This window comes from Hemitrygon akajei, chromosome 13 (genome assembly GCF_048418815.1).
Source record: "Hemitrygon akajei chromosome 13, sHemAka1.3, whole genome shotgun sequence".
Classification (NCBI taxonomy): Eukaryota; Metazoa; Chordata; class Chondrichthyes; order Myliobatiformes; family Dasyatidae; genus Hemitrygon; species Hemitrygon akajei.
The window spans coordinates 60,934,890-60,960,934 of record NC_133136.1 but is presented as its reverse complement, the minus strand read 5'-3'; the positions used below and the strand labels follow the sequence as shown (position 1 = coordinate 60,960,934).

General features: G+C 40.1%; 1 protein-coding gene and 1 long non-coding RNA gene across 3 annotated transcripts in view; one reads left to right on the top strand and one right to left on the bottom strand.

The window, feature by feature from the left end:
- LOC140737927 (uncharacterized) lies at positions 1-25,953 on the top strand. The gene is made up of 3 exons (XR_012101266.1): positions 1-776; positions 6,651-6,717; positions 22,260-25,953. It is a non-coding gene; the product is annotated as an uncharacterized lncRNA (long non-coding RNA).
- The window catches only part of LOC140737926 (protein YIPF5-like), a 31,641-nt gene continuing 20,265 nt past the window's right edge, over positions 14,670-26,045 (bottom strand). For both annotated transcript variants that reach the window (XM_073064736.1, XM_073064737.1), the window contains exons 5-6: positions 24,736-24,917; positions 14,670-14,949 (exon numbers count right to left, since the gene is read on the bottom strand). In XM_073064736.1, coding sequence (XP_072920837.1) covers positions 14,787-14,949; positions 24,736-24,917 — 345 coding nt within the window. In that variant the 3' untranslated portion in view covers positions 14,670-14,786. The remainder of the gene's footprint in view (positions 14,950-24,735; positions 24,918-26,045) is intronic.

Sequence of the window (26,045 nt, the reverse complement as noted above, 5' to 3'; positions counted from 1 at the left end):
TAAGAGGAAAGCACTATGTGTAATAGAAGAAGGCAGAATCATGAGGGAGGTGATAGGCAGCCGGAGGAGGAGGCAGAGTGAAACTGGGATGGGTAAGGGAGAGGGAGGGAATTACTGGAAGTTGGAGAATTCAATGTTCATGCCAAAAGTTCGAGTTGTAGGTGGGCACAAGTGATAGGCCGGGGGAGGCCTTGCCAGGTAGACCAGAAGTATCCCCAGTAGTGTTGGAACATGAAGAAGTAGAGGGGATGTGGAGGACTCACGGAATTAGGAGACCACCAGAAAGACTGGCCTATGTAGCACCGGGGGAACAGAGTGTGCCCCCTCCTGCTTTGGGGAGTTATGTCACTGCCTTTTACACCCAAGTTGGACTTTGTGCTTTGCAAGAAGGGTTGGCAAATTATCTCACCGTCACGAGAACATGACTAAATTTGGTGGGGGGAGAGTGTAATGCCCAGGGAAAGGTTTCACTGCTACTGTATTGGTTTCTCTGTAGCAGCAGTGTTTGGGTTATGGCCAGAGATAACGGGGGCTTTGGAATGTGTGCCATCTAATGAGGGGAGTTTTTTTCTTTCTTGTATGCCCGAGAGGAAGGTACCCGTGGGCTTTTGTTCAGCGGAAGATGGAGAGAGAAGATGCCAGAACGGAGAGGCCCTAGACTGTTGGACTGAGTGGATGTGGAATGGGGTCGGGAGTCGACGAGGCCCTTGTGAAATCAATGGAGATGAACGAACGGGAAAATTGTGAGCTCCAACGTGCAATAGGGCATAAAAGCAGTGAGTTGGATGGGTTGAAATCTGTTTACTTTAATGTGATAAGTATTAAGAATGAGGGTGAATAACGTAGAGCATAGATTAATACATGGAATTACAATGTTGTGGCCATTATAGAGATTTGGCTATTACAATGGCAAGATTGGCTGTCTGATGTTCTGAGGTTTAGATGTTTCAAAAGGGACAGGGTGAGAGGTAAAATGATGGAGGTGGGGGGGGGGGGAAGTGTCATTGCTAATCATGGATAGTATCACAGCTGCAGAAAGGGAGGACGTCCAAGAGGGACCATCAGTGTGGGTGGAAGTCAGAAACAGGAAAGGAGCAATGATTCTATTGGGGATATTCTATTGGCCATCCCAATAGCCATCAGGTCAAATAAGTAGGCAGATTTTCCAAGGGTACAAAAATAACAAGATTATTGTCATGGCTAAATTTCCCTAATGTTGATTGGCACCTCCTTAATGCAAACAGCTTAGATGGGGCAGAATTTGTTCTGTGTGTCCAGCCTGTATGTGGGCAGGCTGACTAGAGGAGAGGCCATACCAGATCTGGTACGAACCTAGTCAGTAGGTGAGCAATTTGGAGATAGTGACCACTACTCCGTGACTTTTGTCATAGCTGTGGACAGGGTTAGAAACAGATTATCTGGGAAAGCACTTAATTGGGAAGGGCTAATTACAAACGTTTGTACTATGGTATTAGATAGGAACATGGGAATGTGAATTGGGAACAGGTACAAGATTAATGCCAGAATTCTTAGCATTGTGGATGAACAGAAGGATCTTGGGGTCCAAGTTCATAGATCACTCAAAGTTACTCACAAGCTGAGAGTGTGGTTAAGATGGGATGTGGTGTGCTGGCGTTCACTTATCAGGGGATTGAGTTTAAAAGAGCCACAAGGTAGAGTTGTAGTTCTATAAACTCTGGTTAGACCAGACTTAGAAAACATAGAAACATAGAAAATAGGTGCAGGAGTAGGCCATTCGGCCCTTCGAGCCTGCACCGCCATTCAGTATGATCATGGCTGATCATCCAACTCAGAACCCTGTACCTGCTTTCTCTCCATACCCCCTGATCCCTTTAGCCACAAGGGCCATATCTAACTTCCTCTTAAATATAGCCAATGAACCAGCCTCAACTGTTTCCTGTGGCAGAGAATTCCACAGATTCACCACTCTCTGTGTGAAGAAGTTTTTCCTCATCTCGGTCCTAAAAGGCTTCCCCTTTATCCTTAAACTGTGACCCCTCGTTCTGGATGTGACCCCTCGTTCTAGAGTATATTGTTCATTTCTGATTGCCTCCTTATAAAATGGATGTGGAAGCATAAGGGAGGTGCAGAGGAGATTTACTAGGATGTGGCCTGGATTAGAGAACATGTCCTGTAAGGAAAGGTTGAACAATCTAGGGCTTTTCTGATTGGAGCAGCAGAGGATGAGTGATGATTTGATAGAGATCTATAAGATTATGAGATGCATAGATAGAGTGAACAGTCAGCACCTTTTCCTTAAGGGTGGAAATACCCAATATCAGAGGACGTCCATTTAAGACGAATGGAGGAAGGTTTAGGGGGAATGACAAAGGCAGCTTTTTTTACACAGAGAGTGGTGGGTATCTGGAATGCACTGCTAGGGGTAGCGGTAGAGGCGGAAACAAAAGGGTCATTAAAAATACTCAAACAGGCACAAGGATGTTGGAAAAAAGAGGAAGGTTATGGGCTGAATAGGAGGGAAGGGTTAGAATGATCACAGAGTAGGTCGATGCAACATCATGGACTAAAGGACTCATACTGCTGTACTGTTCTATGTTTTTCCCATTTCCATCTTTAATATACTTACTCTATGGCGTGAAGAAAGATTTACTGATCTCATTCCTGAATAATCGATCCCTTATTTTGAGATGGTGTGAGACAGGGAAAGATCATTTTTGCATCTATCCTGCCAGGCTCCATAAGGATTTAGTATGTTACACTGAGATTACTCAATTAATCTCACTCATTCATGCTCACACCCTTTCCTAGGTGTTCCCCCCACCCATCCACTTTCCTAAATGCTCATGAGAATCCAGGACTTTTAATTAACTGGAGAGACTATATACAGAATATTTTATGGTAGATATGTATGTAGATATTGTGGACTGAGAGTGGGAAGGCAGCAGGGAGAGGAGAATCATTGAAGGGAAAAGAAGAGGGGAGGGAGTGGGAAACACCAAAGAGACATTCTGTAATGATCAATAAGCCAATTGTTTAGAATCAAGTGTCCTTGCCTGTGTCACATGACAAGGTAAACAGAACGAACAATTAATGATCAATGAGAAAGGACAACAGAGCAAGTGTAACAGAGAAACGTGCACGATTGGTTCAAATCCATTTGCGGGTAAACATCAGCTCTCAAGCAATATTTGTGAATTGAACTTGCAATTTGATACCATCCATTGCAACATGGTTCTAAGACAAAGTGCTGCAGAAACGTGAAATGGTTCAAATTTAACTCAGATCAATATATCCAAATTGGAATCACTTACTAATGTAACAGGAAAATCTTCTTTCCTGCTGCATTTAAGTGGTCAATGTAAACCAGCAAGGCAACTGGTAGTGTAAAGACAACCAACAGTATTGACATGATAATGTGGAATGTGGTCGGATGAGGTGAGTTGATTATAAAATCATTGTAACGCATCTGTCTGAGTGGGTATGGCAGCATTGACTTTGCTGCCTGCATCGTAATGGCATAACAAAGTGTATATGACGGTGCAACTAGATATTAAATATATTGAGTCAGATCAGAATAAAATCTAGGAGTTAACTTTGATCTTCAGTGGAATCATAACATCTTCAATAACTTCAGAAGAAAGGAACAGTGAAACGTGTAAACAATCCAGACATGTCCATTAGCTTTCTGTCTCCTCTAAAGCTGACAAGTACTCAATAAGGAACAAATTAAAGTAAAAATACATGCAGTGCTTTGTGGTGCACTTTTCTGTTTGTCCTTCGATAATTCAGTTCAATTTCGTGTATTACTAAGTTTTCAATTGTTAAATTTTGCTCTTCTGGTGGGAAAGATTATCATAAGTAGTTGGACTGAAGAATAAAGCTATCATATTCTAATGATGAGTTCAAGATATTACATACTAGAAAAAAAGGATGAATTTATTTTGTAATTGGCCAAAATATCCATTTATAATTCAGTCCCCAGTAAACAGTAATCCTGTTTACACCTAATAATAAGGTTTCAGTAATTGGATAAAGCATGACCACAAAACATCAGGAACATTATTACAGGAATGTTACTGGCATGGTTAGAGCATTGGCTTATTGATAGGAGGCAGTGAGTGAGAATAAAAGGATCCTTTTCTGTTTGGCTGCCAGTGACTAGTGGTGTTCCACTGGGGTCGGTATTGGGGCTACATTTTTTATGCTGTATATCAATGATTTAGGTGATGGAGTAGATGGCTTTGTGGCCATATTTGCAGATGATACAAAGATTAGTGGAAGGGCAGGTAATGTTGAAGAAATAGGTAGGCTGCAGCAGGACTTAGACAGGTTAGGAGAATGGGAGAGAAAGTGGTAAATGAAATACAATGTTGGAAATGCATGGTCATGCACTTTGGTAGTAGAAATAAATGTTCAGACTATTTTTTGAATGGGGAAAAAATCCAAAAATCCAAAAAGATTTGGGAGAGTTTGTGCTGAACACCCTGAAGGTTAACTTGTAGGTTGAGTCAGTGGTGAGGAAGGCAAATGCAATGTTAGCATTTATTTCAAGTGGTCTAGAATACAAGAGCAGGGAAGATGAGGTGTTATAAGGCACTGGTGAGGCTTCACCTTGAGTATTGTGAACAGTTTTGGGCTTCTCATCTAAGAAAACGTGTTCTGGCATTGGACAGGGTTCAGAGGAGGTTCACAGGGACGATTCGGGGAATGAAAAGGTTATCACACGAGGAACATTTGATAGCTCTGGGTCTGTATTCACTGGAATTCAGAAGGATGAGGGGGGATCTAATTGAAACCATTCAAATGTTGAAAGGCCTAGACAGAGTAGATGTAGAAAAGATGTTTCCCATGGTGGGGAGTCTAGAACAAGAGGGCACAGCCTCAGGATAGAGGGGTGTCCATTTAAAACAGAGATGTGAAGAAATTTCTTTAGCCAGAGGGTGGTGAATTTGTGGAATTCGTTATCACAGGCAGCTGTGGAAGTCAGGTCATTGGGTGTATTTAAGGCAGAGGTTGATAGATTCTTGATTGGACATGGTATCAAAGGTCACGGGGAGAAGGCTGGGGAGTGGGGCTGAGGAGAGGGAAGAAAGGATCAGCCATGATTGAATGGCAGAGCAGACTCGATGGGCCAGATGGCCTAATTCTGCTCCTATCTCTTATGGTCTTATCTCACCTTACACAATTCAACCATCTTCCACATTGAAGGCAAGGAACAGGCATCAAATGAAGCAATTTTATAGAAAAAATACACCACTGGCATGCGGTGTATAAGGTGGAAAGTTTTCACTTTCAGCATCAACTTTTTCAGGATGAGATATGACATAGTTTACCTGCTTAGCTTTCCAGACCAACTGTTTCTTCTTGGTATGGTATATAAAAGATGAAAGATCTAATACTAAATAACAGAATCAACCACATAGATCATAGAATAATGGAAGGTGTTAGTTGTAAGAATTTCCCTACTTCGGTTCTTTGAGGTACAGAATCTGCTGGTGACCTTTACCTTTATAAAGGCCTGTCCAGTCTAAAGACTTCAATAATTGTGCTTCTTTAGTGTCTCCTAACACCGCTGTTAATGAAACACAGGATGAGAAAATAAAGCTGAAAAGAAAAGCAGAAATAATTGAAGAATAATGCTTCGTTTAGGTTGTAATCAGAACATTTTGGGCAAGTGAGAATTTATTGATGGTTAGTGAAAACAATCACTTACAACAATAATGTTCTGGTCTGGATGATAGGGAGAATGCAGAATCTGAAGCTCAGTTCTGGGGCATTACCTTTTGTCTTGTTAAAATTGAGTAAGGAAGCAGAACAAGGGATCAAGGAGGAGGCCCTAAAAATCTGGGAAAGTTCCTGGTTTCTCATCAAAACTACGGCAAGAGACTGGAGAAACCCTCAAGTAGATCATCAAACAAATTGTTCCAGGTTTCAGCTATTTACTTAGTAAGATCCAACAGTTTATACCAGGCTTGCAAAAGGATATTTAGAGAACACAATGGAAGTTCAGGCCAATATCAAGACCGTGGAATTTACTTTTATTACTGCAAACTAGAGAGTCAGTTTTCCTAATGCTCAGTAGAAAACTTGTCCATTCTGACGGCAAGGAAAGGGTCATGGAGGGGAAAATGGGAGGCTGGGTAAAATAGTGAACAGAAGACTGAAAGTAATTCCTAGGTGTAGGGTGTGTGGAAGAGAATGCGTATTCAAATACAAATAATGGCAGTCAGGGAATTAAAATTCAGGTTATTTGGAATTTGGAGAAGAACCAATATTGGTGCTAATAGATGTGACAAAAAACTGGTGGGAAATCACAAAAGTCCAGCTGAATCACAATCATGTATCATGGAAGAAATCTTATCGCTCTTTTCCATTTGGGCTTTATTTCACTCCATTGCTGTACTGAAGTTGTTTTAGAAGCATTATCCACCATTGAAAAATAAATCCACTCAGTACTATCAAACCATTATTTGGTGGTTCAGAAAACAGCCCATTAAAACTTATTGGGACAACTAAGGTCAGATAAGAAGACTACCTGTGCCAACAACAAAGGATATTGATGAGATAACTGGGAGGGCAGAAACTGTTAAGATGTTAAGGTAATTTGTTAAGATGTAGCAGTCTTTAAATTAAAAACTCATGCTGGTAAACAACTTTACTGATAACAGTGTGTTTAGGAGCCAAGAGCAACAAAAGCTGAAGAGGGAAAGGATCCAGGGAGCTGAACGTGGAGAGGTAATTTCACATCCTCAGATGTAATGGTAATTTGAAATACACAATGATTTTAAATTATTTCTATTTATTGCCTGCATCAAATAAGATCTCCCTACTTGCAGGTTAATTACTACTTGATCATTGATGGAAAACCTAACCAAATCAATTCGGCAAGTTTTAGCAATGGAATTTAGTTTCTAGTGCAGTTCAATTGTTTAACAGATTTTTGTAAAGAGCACAAAAAGAAACATGTTCCACAGTATAATATCAACAGAGGAAATTAAAGCCCTGCATTATTAAATAATGGAGAGGAGATTGGACTCTTAAGGCTGCCTTCATTTATTGTTTTGTACCGTAATGTTATTCATGCTCCCTTTATAGAATCTTTGAATGTTACAGCAGTGAAATAGCATGATCACCAGGGATATAATTTATAGAGCTAGGAGCTTCTGCCATAGAGCAGAGCATGATGCAATAAATATTCAAGCCCACATTTTGGTTTAAGGTCATTACCAGGCATATAAGCCGAACTGTACTATTGCAAGAGTATACTTCAGCATACTGCTATATTATTAACTTTCTTTTTAATTGAAAATGCATTAATTAATTAATGTAGCATTATCCTGAAGAGCAAAAATGTAAGATATAATCTGTTCTGAGCTCATTGTAAATTATGAGTTATGAAAAGTGTATGAAAAAATGTCTAGCTGCTTAAAGCACAGAGCATGGAACAATACTACACTAGGCAAACCACTTGGTCCGCAATTTTGTGTCAATGCTGATGGCAATTCATATTAAATAACTTCCTCTTGTGTATTATTCATGTCCTTTCATTCCCTTCATATACATGTGCTTTTCTAAAACCTTAAAATCCACCAAACTGCTTGCTTACACAACTATCTTTACCTATTGCTCTCAGCGTAAAAACTTGCCTCTGATGTTACTTTCAAACTTTTCCCCTCCTACCCCACCACCACCACCAACCTTTTACGCCGTGGAAAAAGACTTTGAGCAGAGCCTGTCAGGGTTTCCATGATATTGAGATTGCATGGTTTATTAAGCACTTGGCAAGAGCCAATGGTTCAATTTAATGTCAGAGAATGTATACAGTATACAATCTGACATCCTTGCTCTTCGCAGACATCCATGAAACAGAGTGAAAAAAAAAATGAATGACCAAAAAATGTTAGAACCCCAAAGACATTCTCCCACCTCCCCCCTTCTCCTCCTCCACTTGTTACAGTACAAAGCAACAACTCCTCTCCACCACCCATCACGCAAGCAATAGCATGCCCCTTGAGTCCATCATTCATGATCCATCAAAAACTATTGTCCATCCCAACATTTTGACATCTCAACAGGCCCTGTTTCTTACTAACGAGGGAGAGAGCGATATCGTTCCTGCCACAGCGAGGGCAAAGGCCAACAGCCCGCTGCTTCCATGTTACAGTCTGCAGCTTCGCTTCTTCAAATTCCCACAACTCGACAATCAGCAGACTCTCCCTCACCTTCAAGAGAAAGAGAGAAAGAGATCCTCGAGAGCAGAAGCCTCTGACAGCTGTCTCAATGTTTCAATCTCCCACAACGCTTCAGTCGGCAACGTCGGTGAGGAATCGGTTCTTCCAAAGGACCACACCCCAAAGGTGCTCATCTTCCAAGCCACTCCAGGATACTTGGTAGTGTGGAGGAGCAGAGAGATCTGGGGGTACATGTCCACAGATCCCTGAAAGTTGCCTCACAGGTAGATAGGGTAGTTAAGAAAGCTTATGGGGTGTTAGCTTTCATAAGTCGAGGGATAGAGTTTAAGAGACACGATGTAATGATGCAGCTCTATAAAACTCTAGTTAGGCCACTCTTGGAGTACTGCGTCCAGTTCTGGTTGCCTCACTACAGGAAGGATGTGGAAGCATTGGAAAGGATACAGAGGAGATTTACCAGGATGCTGCCTGGTTTAGAGAGTATGGATTATGATCAGAGATTAAGGGAGCTAGGGCTTTACTCTTTGGAGAGAAGGAGGATGAGAGGAGACATGATAGAGGTGTACAAGATATTAAGAGGAATAGACAGAGTAGACAGCCAGCGCCTCTTCCCCAGGGCACCACTGCTCAGTACAAGAGGACATGGCTTTAAGGTAAGGGGAGGGAATTTCAAGGGGGATATTAGAGGAAGGTTTTTCACTCAGAGAGTGGTTGGTGCATGGAATGCACTGCCTGAGTCAGTGGTGGAGGCAGATACACTAATGAAGTTTAAGAGACTACTAGACAGGTATATGGAGGAATTTAAGGTGGGGGGTTATCTGGAAGGCAGGGTTTGAGAGTTGGCACAACATTGTGGGCCGAAGGGCCTATGTTCTATGATAGAAGTAAATACTGTCAATGTTTCATCCAAGTGATTTACCGTGTAGAAGTACTGGTATGTTAGCAAAGGATGGATGGTAGAAACTAATTGGACCATCAAGCTGTGAGACTTCATGAGACCCAGATGCAATATTGACCACCCTCGGGTCCAGTCTCTCCTTAATGCGTGTCACCATTTTATTTAGCCTGACCTACTGCAGGATGCATTTGGGTTCTGCTGGAGTTATCAGGGACATTAAATGTGGGGTTTGATTCTCTTAATACATCTTTATTAATCTGTTTACTTCATTTGCTTATGAGTCTGTTATTGCAATTCAGGCACAAGTTTAAATTTCCAATTTAAATATTTACGTCAGGGAATGACAAACTATCTTTACAAGAAGCAAATGTTTATTTCTGTTGCAGGGAGGTAGTAGTTTGCTTGTCTGCATAGATATAAAAGCTTTAAAACTAATGTGTTATTTTTGAAGAATAATTACTGTTATCATCTAAACAAACATAGAGGCTCAGTACAAGATCTCAGATATTGCACAAGTGACAAGAAAATCACACAGCATTATGGCCAAAGGAGGAATCCATGTCAGTATTCACTGTGAATCCTCTAGTAATTTTATTGTGGGCTTGCAAAATGACATTGGAGAAATATCTGATGATCCAAGAGTGGGTGGAGTGGCAGATGTGCATGCTATTATTGTGCATATGAATACTAGTTGCCTTTTGTAGATGATCTTGGCAGGGGTGTGGAAGGAATACGTTAAGAAGAAGCAGAGGCTTTCAAGAATGATCTTTGAAAGACTTCAGAAATTGTAATCTACGCACAGAAAGAAAAATACTTATTATGTGGACTAAGAGATAGAAGAGAATAGAGTCATGCGAGTTCAGTCCCAGGGACCGGAGAGACAGTGGCATAAGATCACATGATCGGTAATATTGATTTCTACAAATTGTCAATGAGAATGAGAAAGTTTAAAATGCCAATGTAAGAAACACATGCAACACGCATTGAGAATTTAGTCTGTTTCTAATAGGATGGCTAATGAGTATTCATGACATTGTTTCCACAAATAATATAGTGTCCAAATCACCTAATGTAAAATGAAACAACGTGGAATGAAATGACATTGGTTTATTGTTGATTTTATGACCCATACCATCTGGCACAGGGTTCAATCAATAGCTGAAGCATGAGGAAAGTCATGAAGAGCTTTCTTTTGAGTTTATTATTGGCATGCATTTTTATGGATTATTTTCGATTTTGATGTTGCAGTGAAGCTCAATAATCCAGCTATCATGGAATTTTAGTGGCACCAGACTGGCAGACTGGTATTAATAATTTCATCTATTAATACAAAACACATGTTTATTTCCCCAATTTTCACCAGTCACGCAGTAGTATAATAAAAGTTCTTCTGAATTTAAAGGGAGCTGGAAATATAGAAGCACTCTGGACCCCAGCTGTTGCAGCAAAACAACTCACATTCCGTATGGCAGGTAATCCCAACGCTGGTTCTTGCAACCCACAGTCTAGCTCCCATCCCGAGCCATATCCACTCATCAGATTCCAGACTAATGAATGAGACAGATTTTAGACAAAAATTGATACCAGATTATGGGAGTGTTATATAATATATTTCTCTGATATTAATCCTTCCTGATCATAGAAACACCTAATCTAAAGTCATAGATTTCATCTCCTTACAGCAGCTGTTTGAAAGTGTTAGGTTATCAACCCAATTCCCTTAGATCTTACCTTCAGTCTTGCACTGTATTACTTTTCAGGCAGTTGTGTCATTTCTCCTTGATAGATACTCTGATTCCACACTCCTCTTAAATTTTAAAACACTCATCTTGCATGTTAATTTTGTTGATTAACTTATGCTGTAAGAAAACCCTTCATCACTTCTGAAATCTTTTGTCTGCTTGAAGGTAAATAATTCCATCTTTTCCTTGGCTACCTAACTGAGTTCCTATGAATGGTATCATAGAGTCATAGAGCAGTACAGCACAGAAATGGGCCCTTCAGCCCATCGGGTCCCTGCTGGCCTGTTTTTTTTCTGCCTAGTCGCATTTACCTGCACCTGGACCATAGCACTCCATATCACACTCATCCAGGTACCTATCCAAACTTCTCTTAACTGCTCTAGTTGAACCCACATACCCCACTTCCACTCTCAGTTTGTTCCACACTTGCGCCACCCTCTGAATGACCATGAGAGAAGAATTAGACTATTCAGCCCACCATTCTCTCATGGTTGATTTATTATCCCTCATTCCCTTGCTTTCTCCATGACTAACCAAGAACCTATCAACCTCCACTTTAAGTATACCCAGTCATTTAGCCTCCACAGTCATCTGTGGCAATGAATTTCACAGATTCACTACCTTCTGTCTAAAGAAATTCCTCCTCATCTCTGTTCTAAATGGATGCGCTTCTATTATGAGGCTGTTCCCTCTAGTCCTAGACTCACCCACTCCAGGAAACATACACTCCATATCCACTCAATTTAGACCTTTCAATATTCAAAAGGTTTCAAAGAAATCCCTTTTCATTCTTCTAAATTCCAGTGAGTACAGGCCCAGGGCCATCAAATGGTCCTCATGGGTGACCACTTTTATTCCCAGAATAATTCATTTGAACATTCTTTAGTCCCTTTCCAATGCCAGCTCATCTTTTCTTAGATAAGGAGCCCAAAATGCTTACAATACTCTAGCTGCGGTCTGACCAATGCCTTATGAAGCCTCAGCATTACATCCTTGCTTTTATATTCGAGCCCTCTTGAAATGAATGCTAACATTGCATTTGCCTTCCTTACCACAGACTCAACCTACAAGTTAACCTTTAGGGAACCCTGCACAAGGACTCCCAAGTCCCTTTGCACCTCCGATTTTTGAAATTTCTCTCTGGTCATAAAATAGTCTACTCCTTTATTCTTTCTATCAAAGGCAATAAGCATATGCTTCCCTACATCTGGCAGTGCCATTCTCCCAGTCTGTCTAAGTACTCCTGCAGACTTCCTGTTTCCTCAACACTACATGCTCCTCCACCTATCTTCACATCATCCTCAAATATAGCCACAAAGCCAACAATTCCATTATCCAAATCATTGACATTCAACGTAAAAAGAAAAAAATCAGAACACTGGCCCCTGTGGAACATCGGCAGCCAATCAGAAAAGGCCTCCTTTCTTCCATCTCTTTACCGCTTGCCAATTAGCCTTTACTCTATCCACGGTAGTATTTTTCCTGTAATACCACGGACACTTATCCTGTTAAGCAGCCTCGTGCAGCACCTTATGGAAGGCTTTCATAAAATTCAAGTATACAATATCCATTGACTCTCCTTTGCCTATCCTGCGTGTTATTTCATCAAAGATTACAACCGATTTGTCAGGCAAGATTTCCCCTTAATGAAATCATGCTGACTTTGGCCTGTTTTATCATGTGCCCCCAAGTATCCTGAAACCTCATCCTTAACAATGGACTATAACATACCCAGGACATCTTTAGGGAGTGGTGTCTCAGAGAGGCAGCATCCATTATTAAGGACCCCAACACCCAGGGCACCCAGGAAAGCACTAGCACCAGGCTCAAGGACAGCTTCTACCCTTTGTTCTAAGACTAATAAGTGGCTCCCAAGTATGGTAAGATGGACTCTTGACTTCACCGTGTACCTTGGTATGAACTTCACTCTATTGCTTACCTGCAATGCACTGTCCCCGTAGCTTTTACACTTTGTAATGCATTGTTTTTGTTTCGTCTTGCTCTACCTCAATGCACTGTGTAATGTTTTGATCTGTATGAACAGCATGCAAAAAGAAGCTTTTCATTGCATTTTGGGACATATGTCAATAAGAAAACCAATCCAATTCCACATTTTGCTTGCGACTCAGCCCCATGGTCCTTTTGTCCCTGTTACTCTTCAACCTGCACCTAGCATCCGTGTACTGCTCTTTCTCCAGCACTAGCTCTTGTCTTGTATTGCTAGGTTGCACAATGTATGGCTTGCAATCCTGAAATCCTGTCACTAGCTAGGTGTGTAAAGCTTGGTGTCCTAGACAGATGAACCTTACTTTCAGAAGACCACTGGTGTTCTTTGTGATGATTCTGATCCTGCTGTAGCTCCCGTGGCTATGATCAGTATCTGAGGCAGGGTTGCAAACTGATGTCAGGAACCAGGGAAGTAAAAGAGAATTCTTGTCCACCAGGATCCATACCTCTGGGCAGTGCTAGTCCTGTAAATGTCTTGCAGCTCAGACTCCTAAAGCATGAACAAGATTGTTGCATGTACTCTTCCCAACAACATAACCTTGATCATCAGACAACTGTTATGATAATCAGTAACCATCTGGACATAGAGGGATGTTGATGAGAAGTTGTAGATTATTAATAGGGGGTCCTCTAGACAGATGAAAACAGCTTTTGGCTGCCTTTGCTTGTGGGAAGCCATCAATGCTGGCAAATCCCAAAGCTTGAGATGGGCATCTGATTGTCACTGAAATTAATGTGGATGAAATAACCTTTTTGTAAGTTACACCTGAGAAGGGCAGAGCACATTACAGATGGGTGTAATTTAACCTGGAAATGATCGTGAGTGCAATCTCACCTTGGTTAAGGTGCTTTATGCGTGATTTGTGTGTAAAATATTGACATTAATGAATCCAAAGCTCAGGGCAGATATATGCTACTAAGAACCAATTTCTACTGAACCAAAATTTAACTCTTATGCTAAATGAACTTGGCTTTATCTTTTGAAAGTTTCAGATTTTAGAAATGATAAATTTTAATTTTTTCTCTTGGTTATTCTTTATTTTTATCAGACACTTTTTAAAAAAAGTTAGTTAATGTTTCTGTGAATGTCAGAAAGGTTCTTGCATACAGTGTTCTTGTATGCGACAGTCATGACTCCTGGCTAAATCACAAACCAGGAATTATGACTTAGCCAGTTGTTAAAGCTATGATTGTTTTATTTTCGATAGAACTTTACTTAACCACAACCACCGCATATTCCCATTACTTTGTAGAGGCCCTGTTAAAGGGTAGGGTATTGCCATGTGAAATCCACGTCAGTTCAAGCAGCAACTCTACAGTGGGGGCAGGCACCAGGTTGGTTATTCCTTTCAGGGTGGTCTGTAACGGGTGAATCTGCTCACCACTGACACCAAATTCTGGGCTATTTTGTTGATTGTCCTATTCACTGGATTCCCTTCCAGCAGCTGAGAAGTCAACAATGTGTGGAACTGAAGAGTATTGAGACAATCTAATGAATGGCAGACACTTTGGTACAGCAAATCATGCCCCATTTGGAAAACCTTATATGAGGAATAGCGCTATATTGGATGAACAAGTATCAGGAAGTGCCATTTGCTGGTACCTTTAACTAATTAGAATGCAATAGGCCACTACACTGATTTTATGAGAAAGCTTATGTCAAACTATGCTTAAATTGCTTGGATTCAGGAGAGTGAAAAGAGATTTTTATTAATAGAAACTGCTCACTCCTTATCAGCCAAACAAGAACTCAACAACTGCAGATTTCTTAGTATTGTGGAGTGGAAGTCTTTGGTGATGGATGCCAGTTTATACAGTTAATACAAAATAAAGCAGCATCTATAGCAGTTATGTACATGTGGCCATTCTTTTATTGTTTACTGAATCCCAAAATCACATCAAGAAAATTGTAAGGTCCAATTAAAATACATTTGAGGTACCCATTTTATGTTGAAAGAAAAACACTTAGAAAATCGTCAGAAGTGTAAAGATCCCATAGAGTAAGGCACAAGGATAGGCGACAAGAAGTTGTTGTCCTTCCATTGCTAAAGTAGAAGTGAACATCTTTGAAGCTGACAGACTGCACCATCCAATGACAATCAAAGTAAGCGGAACTCCAAGTACTCCCCTAGGGATGAGAACATGAGAGTACATCATACTGCAAAATATTACCAGCAATGCAATGTCAAATATTTAATAAATCCTCCAAGATTACATGACTTTCTTGGAAATCTACCTCCAATTCATCTGAAGGAGACGAGTATACGTTTGTCTAATTTAGACTGGAGGGCTGATAAAGATTTTGAGTTCTGTTTTCAGTCTTTGGTCAATTGTGCACAAACCAAAATAAGTTCACTCAAAATAGGAGACTGTTCTATCAATAAAACTTGATTAGTAGTTCCCATTTTTAAACTGGAAAGATGTTATTGTGTGAATATCTAACACAATATATGGAGATTACAACATCCTTGTTTTAAATATCTTGCCACCTCCATCTAAATTTTGGGTACAACAGTCTGATATTAGCATTAATGCAGCAAGGTGACCTTGGAGACCATTCTATTGTTCAAATCACTGATACCTAATTCATCATACAATTTTAATAGCAATTTAACGACTGCTTTTAAAACAATCACTTCCCTGTTGTTATTAATTTCTAAAAAAGAGCATGTTGCTCATTTTCTTTCTGAATATTGCACTAAAGTGAAAAAAGCATAAAGGATTATTGGTATGTGAAGGCACCAGTAATTGTTTGCATCCATTTTGTGAACTGGAAGACAGAAGTGCCAAGGAGTGCCACCCTTCTGCTGATTTGTGTGAATTGTTGTATTCTTCAGCACTGGACCCACATTTTTCAAAAACTACACCTACTTATTTCAGTTGGAATCTTTTGAGCCAAGCAATGAAGAGCCTTGAGTTTAAAGGAAAGCATACTGATCTACTGTATTAACCTGGCATTCCTAAATACAGCAGTTTCAAGATTACCTGTGTCATATGCTATGTTAGTAAATCATATTGCTACCATCCAATTTCTTCCTTTACTGGTCACTAACCTTGCATAGAAAATTACCTTGAGTAATGATTAACAATTATCTATTTTGTGGATAATGTAACAGTGAATAAGAAAATAGCTACAAATGAAAATCCATCAACCAAAAAGGTGGACCGATTGAGCGATAGATGAACTGGAAAGGGTCCAATGTTGCAGGAAGGTTTAATGTGGTCCATAACCAGCCGCTTAAAGCACTTCATTATTGTTGAGATCAGCATCATTAAGACAGGTTACCTTTTCCCTCTTGGACACTGGGATGATGGTGACTGCCTTGAAGCCTGCGCAGACAGTGGACTGCACCAGAGAGATGTTGAAGATATCTGTTAAAGCCTCTGTTAACGGGGCTCCACATTCTCTCAGCAGCCAACCAGGTGTGCCATCAGGACCCGCAGCTTTACAGAGGCTGATCCCGGCAAGGGTCCCCCTCACGTCAGCTGCGACCAAACAGAGTGCCTGCTCTTCGGGGAGGCTTTCCTTGCCAGACGACATCTTCCAGATAGTCCACAAAACTGATTCTTTCACTTCTTCTACATCTTTTTATTTCAAATATGTTTCTGGTAGTGTTAGAGCCTGTGATCTACAGCTTGAAGATCGATTTAGCAAACTGGCGCTGTGATGTCTCCTCGAAGATTCCACAGAGTAAGTGGTCACGAGCTTAGCGATGATGCACAGACATGATTGACTCAATTTCTCACCATTTATGCTATTTGTTTTTTTTTGCATATGTGGGGGTGGGGGTTGATATTTCTCTTTGAACAACTTCCATGGTCTTCCTTGTTTCCAGAGAAGATGAATTGCAAAGCTGTATACTGATACATACCTTGATAATAAATGTACCTTGGGCCTTCAATCTTCAAAGACATTCTGCCTATCTGGTTGAAAGGCATCACTATCATTGATGCACAAGGTGGAGTTACGTTCTGTTATGGTCTGAATGCCCTGCTACATCAGCCTCGTGCCTCTAGTGTCACGAAAATTACTGTAAATTCTCTGTGAAAAATCCTGATTTGTCTTCCTGATGGCCCAGAGGAGCACAGCTCTTGTTGGTCTTAGAGCCATTTTATTCCCTAATCTGAAGGCAGCATCCCGATCTCCCAGCAGCCACAGCAAGTTCTCAGTGGACCTCTGCTGTCAATCATGGGGTCTGATTTTCCCTCTCAGAGAAGTGTTTAATAATGGTGACACCCTCAATGCAATTCTCTATAAAGCCAGTTACAGATTAATCATATTCATAGATGCTAATGTGATGGCCATATGTGGCCGCTTCCCTGACCAGCTCCAGTCCGTGTTTTCAAAGCAGTCCTGTAATGCTGAGGTTCTTCCTTTTCACCAGGTCGTTATCTCCCTTTGAACCAGTTTTTCTCATTTAATCAGTGGTCTGTATTCAGGAATTAGGATAGTAGATAGATGGTCAGATTATGCAAGGTGGGGATGGGGAACAGCTTTGTGAACACGGCAGATGTTGATATAAACCAGGTCTAACGTGTTCTCACCACTGGTAGCAAAGTCAACATGTTGATAGAATTTAGGCAAGCCTGTTTTTAAGTTAGTATGGTTGAAATTGTCAGCAATGATAAAGAAATGATCAGGGTTTGTGGCTTGGAGGCCACTGATGGTGCTGCAGGCTCATGTTTGGAAGCAGAATGACAGGAGAGCCCTCATGCAGGGTTCCACCATTTAGTCTCAGACAACTTTGAGAAGTAGTGTCTCTATGCAGCGCTCATGAACAACTGATCATAATCCAACTACAATATACATTTGAATTTGGAGATCTCCATTACCAAAATAAAGTGAGGACATTTTCTGCACTGCAAATACTTGATCACCTTCATGCTATCAACTAAGAACTTTCAGGTAAAGCCTAAATGGAGTTGTTCTGCTAAGATGTTACTCCTCTTTGTTGGATTTATCTGATGTTAAGGAGATAAAATTCTGAGTACTGAATACATTGCACTTAATTGGAATGAGTGCAAGTATATAATTGCTTCAACTGTAAAGATTGCTTAGGAAGCTGGACAACAAAAAAGGGAGGAACTAACAAGACAGGTATAGTCGTCTTGTCTTGGAGCCAGTGGAAGAGGAATGGGTATTGGCAGACATGGAAGAGGTAACTCAGCATCCAGGATGGAATGATCACTTGGGAATGCTGAAAGGGTAGGGAGAAGGGAGATGTATCTGGTTATGGTATCATATCAGAAATTAATTAGAAATGATCAGAGTATACGTTGGAAAGCACAAAAAAGATCATCCTTTTCTTCACTGAAATTAGGGCTTTCACCTAAATATTGATGTTTGCTTTGAACCAAAATAGTTGTTTCAACTTTTCCAAATCAGGTTTTTGAACCTGATATAATTCATGACATTTGTTGTTTTGTAGCAGCAGTACAATGCAGGAATAACAAATTACTAGAAGTTAAAATATTTTAAAAAATTAATAAATAGTGCAAAAGAGGGATAGCAAGGTAGTGTTCATGAACCGTTCAGATGTCTGATAACAGAGGGGAAGAAACTGTTCCTGAAATATTGAGAGTGTGCCTTCAATCTCCTGCACCTCCTCCCTGATGTAATGAGAAGGCATGTCCTAGATGGTGAGGGTCCTTTATGATGAACGTCAGTTTCTTGAGGTGTCCTCGATGGTGGGGAAGCTTGAGCTCATGCTGGAGCTGGCTGAGTCTACAACCCTCTTGTAGTCCTAAGCATTGGTGTCTCCATACCAGATGGAGAAAAGAGTACTTTTGTCCTCTTCTTTGGCAGCCCCTTGAGACCAAGGTCAATTTTTTTCCACTTGGGAGAGGAAATTAAATGTGCAATATTTCTTGAAATGTGGGAGAACCTTTGCTAACAAAATTTTGGAAGAGGTAGGTTTTATTGAAGTGATGGAAAAAGTTGATATACATCCTTTGGGTATATAAACCTGCCAAAACTCCTCAGCAGTAACTATTACAGCAGACATTTGAAAGTGGAAGTGAAATTTCTCATTAGAATCTGTTGTCTGAAGACTTTCATACCAGAATACCAGTAATTTCACTGACATGTCCTGTTAATACTTTTAATACTACACTTTGTACTTCCTTTGTAGAATTACAACAAATATTCAAGGCTCATCTCAAGCCTGGAAACTGAACTTAACTGACAGTCTTGTGCCACAAGTTGGCCAAATCTGGGGATAAGTTGGAAGGATTTCTCAGATTCATTCGATTAGTCATGCTGAGCCTACATTTCAGGTGGCAGCAGCATGTATTGACTGAGATTCATTAAAATTACCATGGAGAATTCATTATATTTCAGCTAATGGGAAACATTTTTTAGGTATTGATGAGGATTAATTAGAATATATTTTGAGCTGAGTTATCGGAAATGTGTAAATAGAATGCCATGTGGCTCCTCAAGTGTACTTGGCCACTCAGTAAGGATGGCTGATCTTAGGCTTCAGTTCCACTTTCCTAACCACTCCCAAATCCTCCAATTCCCTTGGATGCCCCAAAACTTACTATTTTCCATCCTGAAAACATGCAGCAAGTAAGGATTCTCAGCCATATGGGGGAGAGAATTCCAAAGGTTTCAATTCCACAAATTAAAAAAAATTCTCTCATAGAATCATATGAGTTTATGAAGGAGAAGGGGGCTCTTCAGTTCACTTCTGGGTCAACAATGGATGGACTTTGTTAATTACATTTCCAAGCACTGTGTCCTGCAGGTTATGGCTTTTAAAGGGTCCATCCAGCTAGTTTTACAGTTTCTGTGGTAACAGTTTCTAGTTATATAATCCTTTCCTGCAGTGAGATCCAGAACTCCCACTACTTTTTAACAAGCTATGTTACTGTTCTACCAATTAACTTAATTTTATACATGTTGTCAAGGGGGAGGGGGTCTGCAATTGCTGGAACTTTGAGAAGTTGATATTCATGCCATCAGGTTGGAGGCTACCCAGACAGAATATAAGGTTTTGTTCAAATTGAGAAACTTGAATAACTTATTGTACAACATCTTATATTCTGTCTGGGCAAACTCCATCCTGATGGCACAAACATCAATTTCTCAAACTTCTGGTAATTACCCCCCCCCCCCCCCATTCACCATTTCCCATTTCCCCCTTTTCTCTCTCACCTTATCTCCTTACCTACCCATCACTTCTCTCTGGTGCTCCTCCACCTTCCTTTTCTTACATGCCCTTCTGTCTTCTATCAGATCCCTTCTTCAGCCCTTAGTCTCTTTTACCAATCGACTTCCCAGCTCTTTACGTCACCCCTTCACCTCTCCCGGTTTCACCTATCACCTACTTCCTTGTACTCCTTCCTCCCCTCCCCCGCCTTCTGATTAGGACTTCCCATCTTTTTTTTCCCAGTCTTGATGAAAGGTCTCGGCCCAAATCATCGACTGCTTTCCCTTTTCCATAGATGCTGCCTGGCCTGCTGAGTTCCTCCAGCATTTTGTGTGCATTCCTTACACAATAGTCCTATTTCCTGAATCAGCTGTTTTAAAAAAATATAAGGTGCATTGACACCATTTCAAGTATTGTCTCGGTATCTCTCTCTCCTCTCTCCTAAGATACTGGAGGACAACCAGCAATTTAACCTAACAAAGTGTTGTATTACATAAAGGAATTTACAGGAGATTTAGATTAATTATCTGCTAAATGCCTACCATGTGTAGACAGGCAGACACCTCCTCTGACAGACTGACCGATTTTTCTGGAAACTTCTCTCTAAATGGTATTAGCAACGTTATACTCCAATACAAATAAAAAAAACACATTCAACTATATCCTTATAGCTTGGAGTTTTTCACTAATTTGGAAGGATTTGGAATATATGAAGGTTAGCTACAACATTTCCAAAACATTCCCATTGGATAGAAGCTCTTTTTCTTCTGCAATTGCTATCCTGATGATATTGAACATATAAAGATATTGGGAAGTGGTTCAATTTTCTTAAAATAACCTTTGCAAGAGAAAAGCTGATAAAACCTGCCAGGCCTTGCAAGTCCGTGGAACAATTGAACTTCCGGAAATCATCAAATTTGTTCCTTTTACTTCCCCCCAGTGAATGATGTAGATTCACAAGGATGATGTTCAAGGTGGGAATTATAGCTAGAAAGAGAGGATTAATTTGAGAAGACAAGGCTGAAAGGGGATTTATTACTACTTTATCAAATAAAAGATGTTCAGTGTGAATCAGGATAAATACAACCTGGCAGGGACACAGAAATGAGAAGTCATCAATTTTAAATTGGTACTAGGAGAATGATCAGAAAGATTATGAGAAATGTCTCTCTGGCTAAGTGGTTGCTGGAATATGGAAAACTTTACCACAGGAATGACAATGCAGAGCGATTGCTAGCATGAAAGGGCATAGTTTTAAGGTGCTTGGAAGTAGGTACAGAGGAGATGTCAGGGATAAGTTTTTTACACAGAGAGTGGTGAGTGTGTGGAATGGGCTGCCGGCGATGGTGGTGGAGGCGGATATGATAGAGTCTTTTAAGAGACTCCTGGAGAGGTACAGGAGCTTAGAAAAATAGAGGACAATGGGTAACGCTAGGAAATTTCTAAAGTAAGTAGATGTTCAGCACAGCTTTGTGAGCCGAAGGGCCTGCATTGTGCTGTAGGTTTTCTATGGTTCTATGTTTCAGACACCGTTTTATCTTCAAAGGGAAAATAGAATATATACATTAAACTGTGGAAAATACAAGTCTATGGGGAGAGAACAGGGCAGTAAGTTCAGCTTTGCTTGGCTCTAGCAAATAGCCAGTGTACACACTTCATGCCAAATGGTCCGTTCTATGCTGTACACTAATGAACCAAGCTGAAAAAACAGTAAATGTATGGCTACCGAGCAAAGATAGCTATTTTGTACATCACAGCAAGCTGTAAGAAGTGACCATTTAAGTGCAATTTCACTTTGAATTCATTAACAGCAAAAGACTGTTGCTTGTCTAAAGGAATGCACACAAAATGCTGGAGGAACTCAACAGGTCAGCCAATGAATAGAAAGGCGATGAAGACAGGCGATGTTCCAGGCTGAGACCCTCCATCAGGACTGAGAAGGGAGGGGGAAGATTCCAGAATATAAAGGTGGGGGGAGGGAGGGGAAGGAGGCTAGCTGGAAGGTGATAGGTAAAGCCAAGTGGGTGGGAAAGGTCAGGGACTGGAAAAGAAGGAATCTGATGGCAGAGGAGAGTGAAACGTAGGAGAAAGAAAAGGAGGAGGGGACCCATGGGGAAGTAATAGGCAGGTGAGGAGAAGTAAAAGCTCAGATTTGGGAATAAAAGAAGCATGGGGGGGGGGGGGGGGTGTGGAATTTGTTGACCAGAAGGAGAAATTGATATTCATGCCATCAGATTGGAAGGTACCTAGATGGAACATAAACTCTTGCTCCTTCACCCTGTAGGTAGCTTCATCTTGGCACAAGAGGAGGCCATGGAGCGACACATCAGAACGTGAATGGGAACTGGAATTAAAATTTTTCGCCACTGAGAAGCTCCACTTGTGGCAGATGACATGGAGGTGCTCAACGAAGCAGGCCCTCAATGTATGATGGGTCTCACCAATGAGGAGGAGGCCGCATCGGGAGCAACCGATACAATAGACTGGCACAGCAGATATACAGCTAAAGTGTTGCCTCACCTGAAAGAACTGTTTGGGGCCCTGAATGGAGGTGATGGAGGAGGTGTATGGGCATGTGTAGCCCTTAAGCTGAATGCAAAGTTAATTGCCTAGAGGGAGATCAGTGAGGAGGGATGAATGGATCCAGAAAATCACAGAGGGAGCGATCCCTGTAGAAGATATCTATAGTGGTAGGATCCCTTTGGAGATGGTGGAAGTTGCAGAGGATAATATATTGGATGTGGAGGCTGATGGGATGGTTAGTAAGGACAAGAGGAACTCTATCAGGTTTAAGGCAGCAGGAAGATGAGGTGAGTGTGGGTGTACAGGCAATGAAGGAGATGCAAATGAGGGTAACATCAATAGTAGAGGGAGGGAAATGCTGATCTTTACAGAAGGATAACAGCTCTCTTGGAATGGGAAGCTGTATCCTGGGAACAGATACGGCAGAGGCAAAGAAACTGAGAAAAAGGAATGGCATTTTTACAGGAAATAGGGTGCGAAGAGATATAATCCAGATAACCGTGGGAACCGTGCTTGCCTAAATTTTATTCCTGTTAACCTGACTACAGGGATCTACATATTCAACATAACAGTGTGCTAAAGACCACAAAATAGTTTTAAAGTAGATTACTTCATCTTTAGCACCTACAGGAAACAATGCTGATTTCATTTTCAAATGTGCAGCAATAAATCTCATTAGTTTTTTCCTCATATTTTCCCCTCAGTATTTTACATTGACTCACGGATTAATTGAGCGATCTTGAATTTTATTAGGACATATTTAGAGAAATAAATAATCACCTAATGACATTATTAATTCTATATGATTTAATACAGTGCAGTTACATGCATGAGAACAGTTTAATTTGTTAATACGAAAGAACTCTGGCTAAGATTTTGGGAGAACACTGTTTCACTATCTGCTATCTTGATGATAAATAATTCAAATATATGTATAAAATACCACAGAATGGATTCGGCAGTTCTCTTAACAACCAAGTATGCTGTGCAACACATTACACTGTCAGAAGCATTTTAAAATTCAGTACCAAAAATACAGAACAGGCTAACTCTACAGCAGAACAGGCAAGTTCTTCACTTTCAATAGCATGGACTACACAGACTACCGGTATATATGTAATGTATGTGGGAAGATGGACCTTTTGCTTCCTTGATCTGTGTCCGAATGAAAACACTAATGCATACCAGAAATTATATCAAAAATTTTGAATGGTTTTAAATCTGAAGCAGCATTAGTTTTTAAAGGAAACTTCTCATGAGCTAATGAAAAATGGCCTCCAATGTTGCTACTTTCAAGAGATTGTTATGTTTATTTTGACATAAAAAACAGAATTTTGCAATTACAATGGGAACAGATCATTCAAATCCCCATGCTGTTATATTATTCAAGCAGATCATAACCAAATTATGTAAATTCCAAATGCCCACATTGGTCCTGCAACTCATAATACTTGTATCAAACAGAGAAAACATTTTCAGTCAATGCTCTCCTCAACAGATGTCTCTTAGTTTTAACCAAAATGTAGAGTCCCTACACGATAAATCTTTTCTGATAATTGTAGATTTTTCTTTTGATCAACAAGAGGGTAATATAGGAAAGTGAATACTGTTTTATGTTCCATATGTTGTGCCTGCATTTTTGGGTGTTTTGCACCTTTCCTTCAGTTTACAAGATTGTGAATTGTGAATTATTTTAAAGCCATCCTGTCTAAGGTTTGTAGAAAAACACTGACAAACCTGCTATGCCTTGCAAAGTCTTGGAATAACTGAACTTCCACGAAGCCTTGAAAGCTTCATTTTAATGGGGTTCTTTACCTTTGTAGTTCAGACACTAGGAACAGAAATTCAACTTGATTCCATAACTAGAATTACATAATCTGCACTTTTATTTCCCACTACCCACTCCGCCCCAATGAATGATGTATGTAGATTCACAGAGATCATGTCCAGGATGGAAAATACCTACAAAGAGAGATTTAATATATTGCGACAGTCTCCATTTGAAAAGACGGGGCTGAAAGGAGATTTATTGCTAACCTATAATGTATATTTTTAGAATGGATCAGGATAAATGATACTTTCTTGCAGTTTACAAGACTGACAGAACAGTTAAAAGCACCATCTAGTGCCACTGCAGGGAAGTTTTAGCACCTTGCATTTTGATCTCAACAACTAGTTTGACAGAGGTTTATAACAGCCTCTTATAAATATCTACAGTTACTAATTGGCACACTTACTGGAGTGAAAAGAGAACGGCAACGCCAGCAAGAATGATCATTGGAAGGAGACAGTATCCCAGGACACTAGCGACACAGCCATATGAGACTCCTGTGACACTCATCAAGTTCAGCAGTGTGTGAATTGCCAGACACCCAAAGACACTGATTCCATAAACATAGCCAAACTGTACTTTACCGGCCTGGAACAGAAATGATTAGAGACAAGTTATTCATCAGGCTAACCTGAGATCTACTTCAGTGAACCTGTTGACCTGCAAGATATTAAAATTGAATTGAATGGTGACTAACAGAAATATTTTAAAAATTGTATCAAGACATTGCACAGTTCAGAGAGTTAGAAATTACTCTTTTCTATCCAGACTAAATTGATGGCATGAAACTCTCTATTTGTTCAGCAAACTAAGCAAATGAAATGAACAATCAGAGATGAGCTTCAGTGAGAATTTAAACATGCTACACATGCAAAGACTAAATTGGGTATATTTTGTCCAGTCCCCAAATAATTAGTGATTGAAGAGACTCCCTGGATTGATAACTACAATAATTTAAACACTTATCTCTAAGCAACAAAAGAGGATGCTGAGGATTTCATCTCTTTTGTAGTGTTCCCAATTTTCTTTTCCTTTCATCTGCTTTTTGCCTAAGGAAGAAAGTTACAAATACCTAATATGTTACAGAAGTATAGGGCACAGAAGGATGTCTTTGAACTCGAAGTGCCTGTTGTGCAAGAACTATTCAATTAATCCCGCTCCCCTGCTATTTCCTCATTACCCTGACATTGATTTTCTTTTCAACTTCATGTGCAATTGCTTTTTTTAAAAAGTACCTGATGCTTCTGCTTCTAAATAATGTATTTCTCATCATGAAAAATTCACTTAAGAAACAGTGGACAGTAAATACTAATTGGCTTGAACAATGAAAAATAAGGTACAGAAAATTATGCTCACACTGATGAAATCCCATTTCTGGTACGTCTGGTACAAGCACTGTCAGAATCACCTTATGCACAGAAACTCCTGTACCTAGCGTCACTTTATGGATATACAATCAATCGATGTGTATAAGCCAGTTTATGCATTTATATGATTTTTTTTATTATTGTATTCTTTATCTAATTGTGTGTTTTTGAACTCCATCAGATCTGTAGTAAGAATTATTTTGTTCTCTTTTACACATGTGCACTGGAAATGATATTAAATGATCTTGAATCTAGAATCTTAACTGTATTCTCTATGTACATAAAACAGTTGCATAACCTTAAGGATATCTATCTAGTCTTACCTTTTGTCACAGCCCTCCTCTACATC